The sequence below is a fragment of the Coregonus lavaretus genome, assembly GCF_964263955.1.
Source record: "Coregonus lavaretus genome assembly, chromosome: 1".
Taxonomy (NCBI): domain Eukaryota; kingdom Metazoa; phylum Chordata; class Actinopteri; order Salmoniformes; family Salmonidae; genus Coregonus; species Coregonus lavaretus.
The window spans coordinates 79,727,627-79,739,391 of NC_139988.1; the positions used below are offsets into that span (position 1 = coordinate 79,727,627).

Sequence of the window (11,765 nt, forward strand, 5' to 3'; positions counted from 1 at the left end):
AGGTCAGGTAGCAGTGTTGACATTCAAAACGATAGACCAAAAATGTGCTCATGAAACAGCCTACAAGGCAGCATCCTGACTTATGAGCCTCTGAGGCTACTATTACATCTGATCAGCCTGGCAGGAATAGAGCTTACCCACTGGATCATATGCATCAGCCTATAAGGCACTTTGACGGCTAATATGCCTGCAAGGAGCTTTTCTCATGAAACAGCCTACAAGGCAGCATCTTGATTTATCAACCTCTAAAGCTGCTATTGAGTCTGCTCAAGCTCTGAAAGCTAATCTAATCAGCCTGCCAGGAATTGAGTTCTGTAAATGTAAATATTATCCATAAAACAGGAAGTGTCCCTTATAATTATGCACATATCAGTTATGCAAGCTCACAACTAGCGTAGATAACTAGCTAGCTTGCTAGCTACAGTAGCTAGCTAACAAGACTACCTAGCTAACTGCTAGCTCACAAGACTAGCTAGCCAAGTGAGCTTGCTTAGCAGCCCTGCTAACAAGCAAGCTAGCTAACAAACAATCAGTGAAATATCCTTATAAAGTTGCCTTAATTTTGAAAGATGCTATATTACATTTTTTACTCTAGGGTTCAGCTTTCTGGATCTGTTTGAACGTGGCTCGATGGCTCGTTGTTCCTTGCAAGCGATTGGTTCTGGTCTTGGGGGCGGCACGCAGCCTTGGAGACAGGGTTACCTGTCAGGCGCTGTTCAGGGCTTAAATGCTCCACGACCGTCCAGCTCGGCAATCGTTTTAGCACCACCAGGCGACCAAATTAAATAACTACATCACACATACTAATTTCCGGCAGAATCGGAAATGGTGTCATACTCCATCGTCAAAATGATTATTTGCGTCATTGCAGCAGCACCAGCTTTCCACATTAAGACTTCCGGTTATCGATTTTGCCTTCAAAATAAAAGTCAATGCGTATAATACAAAATCAATATTGTATTTTTGTTGTGTTGCACAAACAAATTGCACTGTACAGGAAAAACGATTGATTGTTTGCCCATAGAACCAGGGTCGTAGAATACAAATCAGATGAGTTTGAACAAAAAACTAGGTCATAGGAAGTGTTGCTGGCTTTACTGTGGTCTAACAGCTTAAAATGGGGTGCCTGGACAATATGGTACAATGCAAATCACTGTATATGCATTACATATGGGCTTATAGAAGAAGAAACAACTATTCTAGGTGCCGCAGTAAAAGTATTGTAGGGAATATTCAGTGGTGTCATTTCATGGGGCACTGAACTCAGTGGTGTCATTTCATGGGGCACTGAATGGAGTGTTGCTGGCTTTTTACTCCACCCATTCCATTGGCCATAATGCGAATCACTGTATGGAATACATTTTGGCTAATAGAGCAAAAACTATTCTAGGTGCCACTGTAAAAGTATTGCAGGGAACACAATATATTATTATATTTCCTATACAGTGATTTGCATTGGAGGCATTTATTTGACCTTGGAACATGTTTTAAAACCCACATTTAATGCAAATGTCACTTAAATATGAGCAAATATGAATCACTGTTAATGTGTCATGAATAAATACAGGTATTCCACACTTTTCTACTATTAGGAGGGGGACTTTTATTTGGAACGTTTCCAAATTCGGTGACCCGGAAGAACTTTTTTAGTGCTGCTAATGAGACACTTGCCCAAAATGTATGCTGTTGTTTTCTTCTGAACACAAAACAATCTCTTGGATAATGTCACACATCGGCGATAACGAGCTAGAACAGCTGGAATACCTCTCGTTGGTATCCAAGGTGTGCACAGAACTCGACAACCATTTGGGGATAAGCGATAAAGATCTAGGTATGTAAAACTGAAAGTGAACTTTCAATATAATATTTGTTAGTTGGCAATGCAATGGCTAACAGCTAGCGACGCGTTAGCTAGCAACTCGAGATCATCTGTCCAGTCAGGTTGTTATCTGCCCGAGTAAACCATTTAGCTATTAAACTAGCTAATGATTTCACCAACGTAGCTAAGTTAGGTAACTAACTAGTAAACCGTGAAGTTGAGTTTAGTCAGCGAACGTTACTAACAACGATGCCAACTTTATCGCTGCCCCTAGTTGACGTGTTAGTCATTTTAGCGAGCAAATCAAAGCTACACTCAAAATGTTTAGGACTAGCTAACGTTACTTGGCTAATAAGATACATCCAGAATTAGCTAATGTAGTTGTTTTCTTTGCTGTTTTACAGCCGAGTTTGTCATCAGCCTTGCTGAAAAGCAACCAACATTTGATGGCTTCAAATCACTTCTGCTGAAAAATGGAGCGGAATTCACAGTAAGTACAGACTTCATACTGTCTACTGCTATCTACTGTAGCTATCTAGATCAGGGGTCTCCAACCTTTTCTAGAATGAGAGCTACTTTTAAAAAATGAAACATGTAGCGAGCTACTAATTTTTTAAAATCTTGCTTTCAAATAGGCACATTCTCATTTCCCCTGCAACTCTTCCCCGGGTCCTTAGTGTACAAGATAAATTAGTGCGGTATGTTTTCTGGTAATATACCTGGTAAAAGAATGGTTAATAAACAACTAAGGGGGGCTCTGTAAAATCTGTGACCCCCCCCTCAAAAGTACAATTGTTCGTAGAGAAACAACAAAATTGGATGTTCTGAGTCCATGTCAATGGTTAAATAATGTTTTAGGTCTGATTTTTGTGTATAATTCCCCTTTAATTGAGCATCTGGCCATTTAATTGTGCATCTAGCGAGTGAGGAATGTGCCATCTAATGTGCAGGTCTAGCAGGTTCTGTACAGCTGCTGCTAATTTCATGGCAAAGTTTGCAAATAACAAGTAATAGATACAAACGATATACTTACTCATGATATACAAGCATTTCGCTACACCCGCAATAACATCTGCTAAACACGTGTATGTGACAAATAAAATTTGATTTGATATACTTCTGCCATACAAATTATATGCATCTGCCAGGTAGGCCTACTTTGCAGTTAACATTTAATTGAGAAGGCTTTGGGGAAAGTATTTCTGTCAACCCACATCAACTGGCTACACATGGAGTGATAGACAAATGCACGCACCACACAGACAGACGGGCAATATTGCTGGATATTAATTGGTAGATATTGTGTTAGATTTGGCTTTTTAAGCCAATAATGGCTAACCAGGGGTGGGATAATGTAAATGTTGCATTGATTAGATAGTAGCTGGGAGCTTGCTGTGTCTGATCCTTGTGAGATTTGTTTATGACAGTTTGTGGTGGAACACGTGAAAATTGCATCAGAATTGTTTGGCGAGCTACTCATAGGTGGGCTGTGAGCTTCTGGTAGCTCGCGATGGACCTGTTGGAGACCCATGATCTAGATGTTTATGGATTTGATATGAAGACATAACATTTATTTTCCATCTTTCAGGATTCACTCGTCGGCAATTTGCTCAGACTTATTCAAACGATGCGGCCTCCACCAAAGGCATCTACAAGCAAAGGTATGTGAGCTATATTCCACCTATAATTTATAGTGATGTGTGCTTTTTACTTACTTAGTGCAAATTGTAAAGGTATGGGCACTGAGTGTACAAAACATTAAGAGCACCTTCCTAATATTGAGTTGCACCTCACCCTCAGAACAGCCTCAATTCCTCAGGGTGTGGACTCTACAAGGTGTCAAGCATCCCACAGGGATGCTGGCCCATGTTGACTCCAATGCTTCCCACAGTTGTCGAGTTGGCTAGATGTCCTTTGGGTGGTGGACCATTCTTGATATACACAGGAAACGGTTTTGTGTGAAAAAACCCAGCAGTGTTGCAGTTCTTGACACAAACCGGTGCACCTGGCAACCACTACCATACCCTGTTCAAATGCACTTAAATATTTTGTCTTGCCCATTCACCCTCTGAATGGCACACATACACAATCCATGTCTCAAGGCTTAAAATTCCATCTTTAACCTGTCTCCTCCCCTTCATCTACCCTGATTTGAAGTGGATTTAACAAGTGACATCAATAAGGGATCATGGCTTTCACCTGGATTCACCTGGTCAGTCTATGTCATGGAAAGAGCAGATGTTCTTAATGTTTTGTACACTGTGTATATGCTATTGTTACAATGTTGTAGACTTGATGATATGCTGAGTTGCTGATCCTTTACTCTGTGATTTTAGCCTTTGAGCCTGTGGTCAAGCAGAAGAGTGACAAGGACAAACTGAAGGAATTGTTTCCTGCATTATGCAGGCCAGACGATCCTGCTCCCAAGGTACATTTGATGTTGTTGTTATGACTTAGTTAATTCGCAGGTGAAATATATTGTATTGGCTATACTTTGTGGTTGACTTTGACCTGCTGACATTTGCCCCCCCCCCCCCCCCCCCCCCCCCCCCCCCCCAGGACATATTGGATGAAGACGATGTGAAGATCGCCAATGCCGCCATGAAAGAGTTGGAGATGTTCATGCCGAGTGTGAGCAGATCAGACTCAAAGAGCAAGAGCAGGTAAAGACATTTCACCAATTCAACTCTTATTAGCTTCAAGTGCACATTTTGCTCAGTTGTTACATAGGTTGTAGCTCTTTCTTATGTTACCTGTTTGTATTTCTCAGGTCGGACAAAAAGAGGCGGCACAGCAGAAGTCGGAGCCGAAGCCGAAGCAGAGACCGGGACAGGAGGCGGCGTCACCGTTCTCGGTCCCGCTCACGCTCTAGATCTCGCTCTAGGGACCGTGACCGTCAGAGAAACCGAGACCGTGAGAGGGACCGCGACCGTGGTAAGAAACGTGCGTCTCGCTGGAGTGAGCGCAGTCGCACCCCCAGCCCCCACAGAGACAAGGACACAAAGGAAGGCTCTGACCGGTGGAAGGACAAACACGTGGACCGCCCTCCACCAGAGGAGCCTACTGTGGGGGACATCTTCAATGGCAAAATCACCAGCATCATGCAGTTTGGCTGCTTCGTGCAACTGGAAGGGCTGAGGTCAGTAAAGTAGTTGGGTTAATGCTATGTCAAAGGTAATTAGTTCAATAGCAATTACCCTAGTTTGTGTTTGAACTTGGTTCACTTTTGAGTGGCCAATGTTGAAAGCCTTATTTGTTTTGGATTGTAGGAAACGCTGGGAGGGCTTGGTCCACATCTCCGAGCTACGCAGAGAGGGACGCGTTGCCAATGTGGCTGACGTGGTCCAGAAAGGTCAAAGGGTCAAGATCAAGGTGCTGTCCTTCACTGGCTCCAAGACCAGCCTCAGCATGAAGGTGAGACGGCAACACAGAGCGGGAATGAAGTCAAAGCCTACTGTCCTTTGAGTGTGTTCTACTATATAGAGCCAATATGATTGTATAGAGAGTGACATGGTTTCATCTCATCTCTCAACAAGCTCTGCTAATCATGTGGGCAAAACAAACAGGAATTTGAAACTTTTGGAAAGCACTATGAAAGACTTCTGAATGATTAATGAAACACTTCATTTGTTCTTCCCTTGGTTGCCAGGATGTAGACCAGGAAACAGGGGAGGACCTGAACCCCAACAGGAGGAGGAACCAGGGCCCTGATGGTGAGGAGGAGAAAGTCATGAGAAACCCCGACCGCCCAACCAACCTCAACCTGGGCCACGCCCCTGAGTTGGAGGACGACACACTGGAGCGCAAGAGGCTCACCAAGATATCAGACCCCGAAAAGTGGGAGATCAAACAGGTATGTGTATCAAGACATCTTGGCTGTTATTAATGTGATCTTCATCTAATCATGCTCTTTTCTATCTGCCCTCAGATGATTGCTGCTAATGTTCTTTCTAAAGAGGAGTTCCCTGACTTTGACGAGGAGACCGGTATCCTCCCCAAAGTGGATGACGAAGAAGGTAAAAGATGACTTTTGTTATTGTGTATAGAAAAACACTGTTGGCTGAGATTCACATCAATGCATTGGATGCTGATTTGCCGCATGTCTGTCTTTCAGATGAGGACCTGGAGATTGAGCTGGTGGAGGAGGAGCCTCCGTTCCTGAGAGGACACACTAAACAGAGTATGGACATGAGCCCTGTCAAGATTGTCAAGGTATGTTCCTGTGTCCTCTTGACCATCCTACTTTTTAAGGTACCGTATTTTCCGCACTATAAGGCGCACCGGAGTATAAGCCGCAGCAGCTAAATTGAATGATATTGAATGATGTGTACATATATAAGCCGCACTGGACTATAAGCCGCAGGTGTTTTAATGTTTAATTACCATATGTAAGGTTTCGTGCACAGAGGGGATTGTCGGGAAAGAGACAAACTGTCTCGCTCTCGTAATGTCTGTCTGTCTTGCTCTCGTACCACTCTCGGTTCCACTTTTGCGCGCTACCTGTCTCACTCTTTTCCGGCCTCCAGCTTTTCCTGCTGGAGCCCGCCGCTTAAAGGTGGGGGGCGCGGACCGGTCATAGAGCCCATAGAGTTAAAGTTGGTGGACTGTAACCTGTAAAATCCATAGATTTAGGAGGTCTTCTAGTGGCCGTTAGCTGTAAAAATCCATAGATTAGCCGCACCGTTATATAAGCCGCAGGGTCGAAAAATTGGGAAAAAAGGCGCGGCTTATAGTCCGAAAATTACGGTAATTTTGTTTGACTGATATCATCCTTTTTAGTAGTGTGAACAAATGCATCTCTCTCTGTTTCCCTCTGTCAGAATCCAGACGGCTCGCTGTCCCAGGCGGCCATGATGCAGAGTGCTTTGGCTAAGGAGAGGAGGGAGGTGAAGCAGTGTCAGCGAGAGGCCGAGATGGACTCCATCCCCATGGGCCTGAACAAACACTGGGTAGACCCCCTGCCTGACGGTAAGTCAGTGTGGAAGCATACAGTAATCCAAAACACAGTCCGGTCTGAGCCACCGCCGCCTACGTCAGACTTCCTCCAGTGTAGCAGCAGTAGCCCTCAGGGTTAGCAGGGCTGGAGATGGTTGTCTAGTTTCCTTTAGCATCCTAACAGGCCGGATAGAGTGGCCTGCTGTAGTGTGCTGGGTCCTACATGATCCAGGGTGGTAGGGGAGGTTGTGTGGGTGGAAGGTAGCTGCCAGGGCCCTAGACTGGTCATCTGAAGGGATGGATGTTAAAGTGAATGTCCAGTGTTTCCAGATTTCTATGAAATGACGCATAATGACTTACAATTTGATTGAAATAGTTTTCCTTCCATTTTTGAAACAGTCTGTTTGAGATACAAGTTTGAGGTGGGGTTTTTCAAGTGTTTCTTTTTCCTCCAATGTATGCTTTGTCCACAAATACAAGTATAGGAGGAGTCAACAACATTATGTGGGTATGAGGTAACAGAATATTAACTTTTAAAAGTTAGATTTTCATGCCAGTTCATCTCAATTGAACACACTTTCCTTTTACACAGTTGATGGGAGACAGATTGCAGCCAACATGAGAGGCATTGGCATGATGCCAACTGACATCCCGGAGTGGAAGAAGCATGCCTTTGGGGGCAACAAGGCTTCTTATGGCAAGAAGACGGCGATGTCAATCCTGGAGCAGAGAGAGAGCCTACCCATCTACAAGCTCAAAGAGCAGCTCATACAGGTTTGTGCAACAGTTAGCATATGTTACCTCGCTAGTTATTTTTACGTCAACATCAACCGTTTTTAATAATTCATGACATCTGACTTTGCTCACATCTGTACTCCACTATTACAGGCTGTCCACGATAACCAGATCCTGATTGTTATTGGAGAGACTGGCTCTGGGAAAACCACCCAGATTACCCAGTACCTGGCCGAGGCAGGCTACACCACTCGGGGGAAGATTGGCTGCACTCAGCCACGTCGTGTGGCTGCCATGTCCGTGGCCAAGAGAGTCTCTGAAGAGTACGGTTGCTGTCTGGGCCAGGAGGTGAGTGATCGCTCCATACTGCATATATCTTAACACACGTGACCATGAGGTGATGTCTAACACATCTGATCGCAGAACAATGCTGATTGTAGTGATCTCTAACTTCTGTCTTCATTTTCCCGCTCCAGGTTGGATACACCATTCGTTTTGAGGACTGCACCAGCCCTGAGACGGTGATTAAGTACATGACAGACGGTATGTTGCTGAGAGAGTGTCTGATAGATCCAGACCTTGGCCAGTACGCCATCATCATGTTGGATGAGGCCCACGAGAGGACCATTCATACTGACGTACTCTTCGGTCTGCTCAAGAAGGTATACCAGGGTCTCGTTTCCCCTTGACTTGAGGATCTAAACATCACTATAATGTCAAGGAGACACAAACACTTCTCCTCCTTCCTCTTTCAGACGGTGCAGAAACGCACGGACATGAAGCTCATTGTGACTTCGGCCACACTTGATGCCGTCAAGTTTTCTCAGTACTTCTATGAAGCACCCATCTTCACCATCCCAGGACGTACCTATCCAGTGGAGGTGCTCTACACCAAAGAGCCTGAGACAGACTACCTGGACGCCAGTCTCATCACCGTCATGCAGATCCACCTGACTGAGCCCCCAGGTACAGTTTTAACAAAGTTTATATCCAGTCTATAGTCAAACTGTAATTCAAAGTAATTGACCTAAATCATTGCATGGAATGAAAATCCATTGCTCTAAAATGTCCGGTTGAGATTCAACCTTGATTGTCAAGAGATATCAACCTTATCTTTGTCCTCTCTCGCTCCTTCTTTGCAGGTGATGTCCTGGTGTTTCTGACGGGTCAGGAGGAGATTGACACAGCTTGTGAGATCTTGTATGAACGGATGAAGTCACTGGGACCTGAAGTGCCTGAACTCATCATTCTACCGGTCTACTCTGCCCTGCCTAGCGAGATGCAGACCCGTATCTTTGACCCTGCTCCTCCTGGCAGCAGAAAGGTCGTCATTGCCACTAACATTGCTGAGACGTCTCTGACCATCGACGGTATCTACTATGTGGTGGACCCAGGCTTTGTGAAGCAAAAGGTGTACAACTCCAAGACTGGTATCGACCAGCTGGTGGTGACCCCCATCTCACAGGTAGGCTGGTTAATCACTCAATTAATATTCTAAATTGTACCCACATTGGAACCCCTCGGTCTGTCTAAATCCCTTTGCATACCTTGCAATTAGGATTTGGTATGCTAAGGGCTTCAATGTAACCTCTGTTAGGCACAAGCCAAGCAGCGGGCTGGAAGAGCTGGAAGAACAGGTCCAGGGAAGACCTACAGGCTGTACACCGAGAGAGCCTACAGAGACGAGATGCTCACCACCAACGTGCCCGAGATCCAGAGAACTAACTTAGCCAGCACTGTGCTGTCTCTCAAGGTATGCCCACAGTAACAAAAGTGGCAAAACCTTCACTGTGCACGCATCTGTCATATATATATGTCTGCGCAGACCTACTCATCCGGTGTCATCCCGTCACTTCCCTTTCTCCTTACTTCCTTCAGGCCATGGGCATCAATGACCTGCTGTCGTTTGACTTCATGGACGCTCCTCCCATGGAGACGCTGATCACAGCTATGGAGCAGCTCTACACTCTAGGGTCTCTGGACGATGAAGGGTTGCTCACTCGCCTTGGACGCAGGGTAAGATGGAGTTAAGAGCATGAAAAGGAAACGATTGTTAGGAAACGTGAAAGTGAGGATTCATGAATCCTTTGAATCTCTCTCTGTCAGATGGCGGAGTTCCCTCTGGAGCCCATGCTGTGTAAGATGCTGATCATGTCCGTCCACCTGGGCTGCAGTGAGGAGATGCTCACCATCGTCTCCATGCTGTCTGTGCAGAACGTCTTCTACAGGCCCAAGGTACAGCAAATCACAGGACTCATTAACACTGAAATAGGGTTATATCACTCCTCTGGGAATCCTGATTAGATTTTGTTTTCTTTGCAGCACAGGTTAATGTTGTGTTGAGGTTTACCGTTATGGGTGGAGACCTCAATGATGCAGTTCTATGGTGTGCCATTGTTTATCATTTGGTGGCTAACAGTCCTTTAATTCTCTGTCTCAGGACAAGCAGGCCCTGGCTGACCAGAAGAAGGCCAAGTTCCACCAGGCCGAAGGAGACCACCTTACCCTGCTGGCTGTCTATAACTCCTGGAAGAACAACAAGTTCTCCAACCCCTGGTGCTATGAGAACTTCATCCAGGCCCGCTCCTTGCGCAGAGCCCAGGACATCCGCAAACAGATGTTGGGTATCATGGACAGGTAGGACCTACTATCCATTTGACAATGGAGTTAATTGTATATCAGGCAAAGACACCTCACTTACATGACATCTTCTCACACAAATCCAAACACTTTGACCTGTTTTCAGACATAAACTGGACGTGGTGACTTGCGGAAAGGCCACAGTGCGTGTACAGAAGGCCATCTGCAGTGGTTTCTTCCGGAACGCAGCCAAAAAGGATCCCCAGGAAGGCTACCGTACCCTTATTGACCAGCAGGTGGTGTACATCCACCCCTCCAGTGCCCTGTTCAACCGCCAGCCTGAGTGGTGAGTCAACACTCTTTTCTGATAACCATGGGGACTGAAGGATTAGTCACTAGTTTACATTGAATGTCAACTGTTACTGAGCCATCTTGGACATCCTTGTCCTCTTGCCCCACAGGGTGGTGTACCATGAGCTGGTGCTGACCACGAAGGAGTACATGCGGGAGGTGACCACCATTGACCCACGCTGGCTGGTAGAGTTCTCGCCGGCCTTCTTCAAAGTGTCCGACCCCACACGCCTCAGCAAACAGAAGAAGCAGCAGCGCCTCGAGCCCCTCTATAACCGCTACGAAGAGCCCAACGCATGGAGAATCTCCCGCGCCTTCCGTCGGCGCTAGAATTTCTATTGTGTATCTCCACACACAGTCCTGTATCAGCTGGTTGAGAAATACCGTGGAGAGACATTGTGCCTGAGCCAACAGGCCTCGCTAGCTGTTAGCTGTAACATGTTATTGATCAAGCATTGTCTGCTTCTTTTGGACACGTGTAAATTATGTGTTTTATGTCTGCTCAGCTGTTTTTATTAAACTGCTGTCATTTTGATCTGAGGTACCGGTAGGCCTAATTCTCTCTCTTGATCTGTATAGAAGACGACTAGCAAAGTGAGGCGGTTGAGGGGCCAGGTCATTGCTTCCCTGTCCTTACATACTTATTTGGGTAATGTGAATCAATGTCTCATCCCCTGAGGAGAATCAATCTTCTATCTGAGCATCAAGGACAGCGAAACTGTTTTATTTGTTTGTTTTACTTGAATGTCACATCTGACCTGTGGTGAAAACTTCAGAAAATGACAAATTGAATAGGAAGGGTACTGGGCAGTAATTTGAAAAGTCAGTGAATGTCTTTGTCTCAGAGCACTGTGCTCCTAAAACAGAGGTTATTTTTTATAGCAGGCTATCTTTTATAAAACGAAGGGAAATGGATGGGACTATGTACTTGGGCATTGTCTTTGTTTAGCATTGAGTGATTGCTTTACTGTACTTTACTGTGCTATTGTAATCCTAACACTTTCTGCACTCATTAAATATTGTATTGCTCTCTTACTTTGTTGTCAATGTTTAATTTAGAACATTTTATTGGCAGCCACACTGGTGTAGGGTAAAATGGTCATATTGACAATGATTTTAGCCCCACCTGGTGACACAAAGTATTACACACAGAACCCGGAAGTGTGATCTAAGTTTAAAGTTCATTATGTAACGCGCTTGTTACCAATGGGCGCGTTCTTCTGCCCAGGTGTTGCTGACACATGCCCGATCTTACAATGCCTGGATAGGTATTTTACGTATCAGCTAACCACATGTTTTATAGCAATCCGGTGCCTGACGGCATAGTCGATGACGTGGCACGTGA

The 11,765-nt window shown here is 45.2% G+C and overlaps 1 protein-coding gene across 1 annotated transcript; it reads left to right on the plus strand.

The window, feature by feature from the left end:
* Positions 1–1,672: 1,672 nt before the first annotated feature.
* LOC311111465 (ATP-dependent RNA helicase DHX8-like) lies at positions 1,673–11,455 on the plus strand. Its single transcript, XM_084154199.1, has 22 exons — positions 1,673–1,831; positions 2,224–2,309; positions 3,408–3,480; positions 4,156–4,247; positions 4,379–4,482; positions 4,590–4,958; positions 5,089–5,233; positions 5,469–5,672; positions 5,748–5,835; positions 5,934–6,031; positions 6,640–6,787; positions 7,347–7,528; positions 7,643–7,837; positions 7,966–8,151; positions 8,245–8,455; positions 8,632–8,954; positions 9,087–9,242; positions 9,368–9,505; positions 9,596–9,724; positions 9,930–10,126; positions 10,236–10,415; positions 10,531–11,455. Exons 1-22 carry the CDS (start codon positions 1,681–1,683, stop codon positions 10,748–10,750), a joined length of 3,675 nt encoding a protein of 1,224 aa, XP_084010325.1. The 5' UTR covers positions 1,673–1,680; the 3' UTR covers positions 10,751–11,455.
* Positions 11,456–11,765: the final 310 nt, after the last annotated feature.

Excerpts from the sequence above, each read along its gene's own strand:
- LOC311111465 (XM_084154199.1), top strand. The coding sequence starts at position 1,681 with ATGCTGTTGTTTTCTTCTGAACACAAAACAATCTCTTGGATAATGTCA. Across the intron at positions 5,234-5,468 it reads AGACCAGCCTCAGCATGAAG|GATGTAGACCAGGAAACAGG; the intron begins GTGAGACGGCAA and ends CTTGGTTGCCAG. Across the intron at positions 8,456-8,631 it reads CCACCTGACTGAGCCCCCAG|GTGATGTCCTGGTGTTTCTG; the intron begins GTACAGTTTTAA and ends CCTTCTTTGCAG.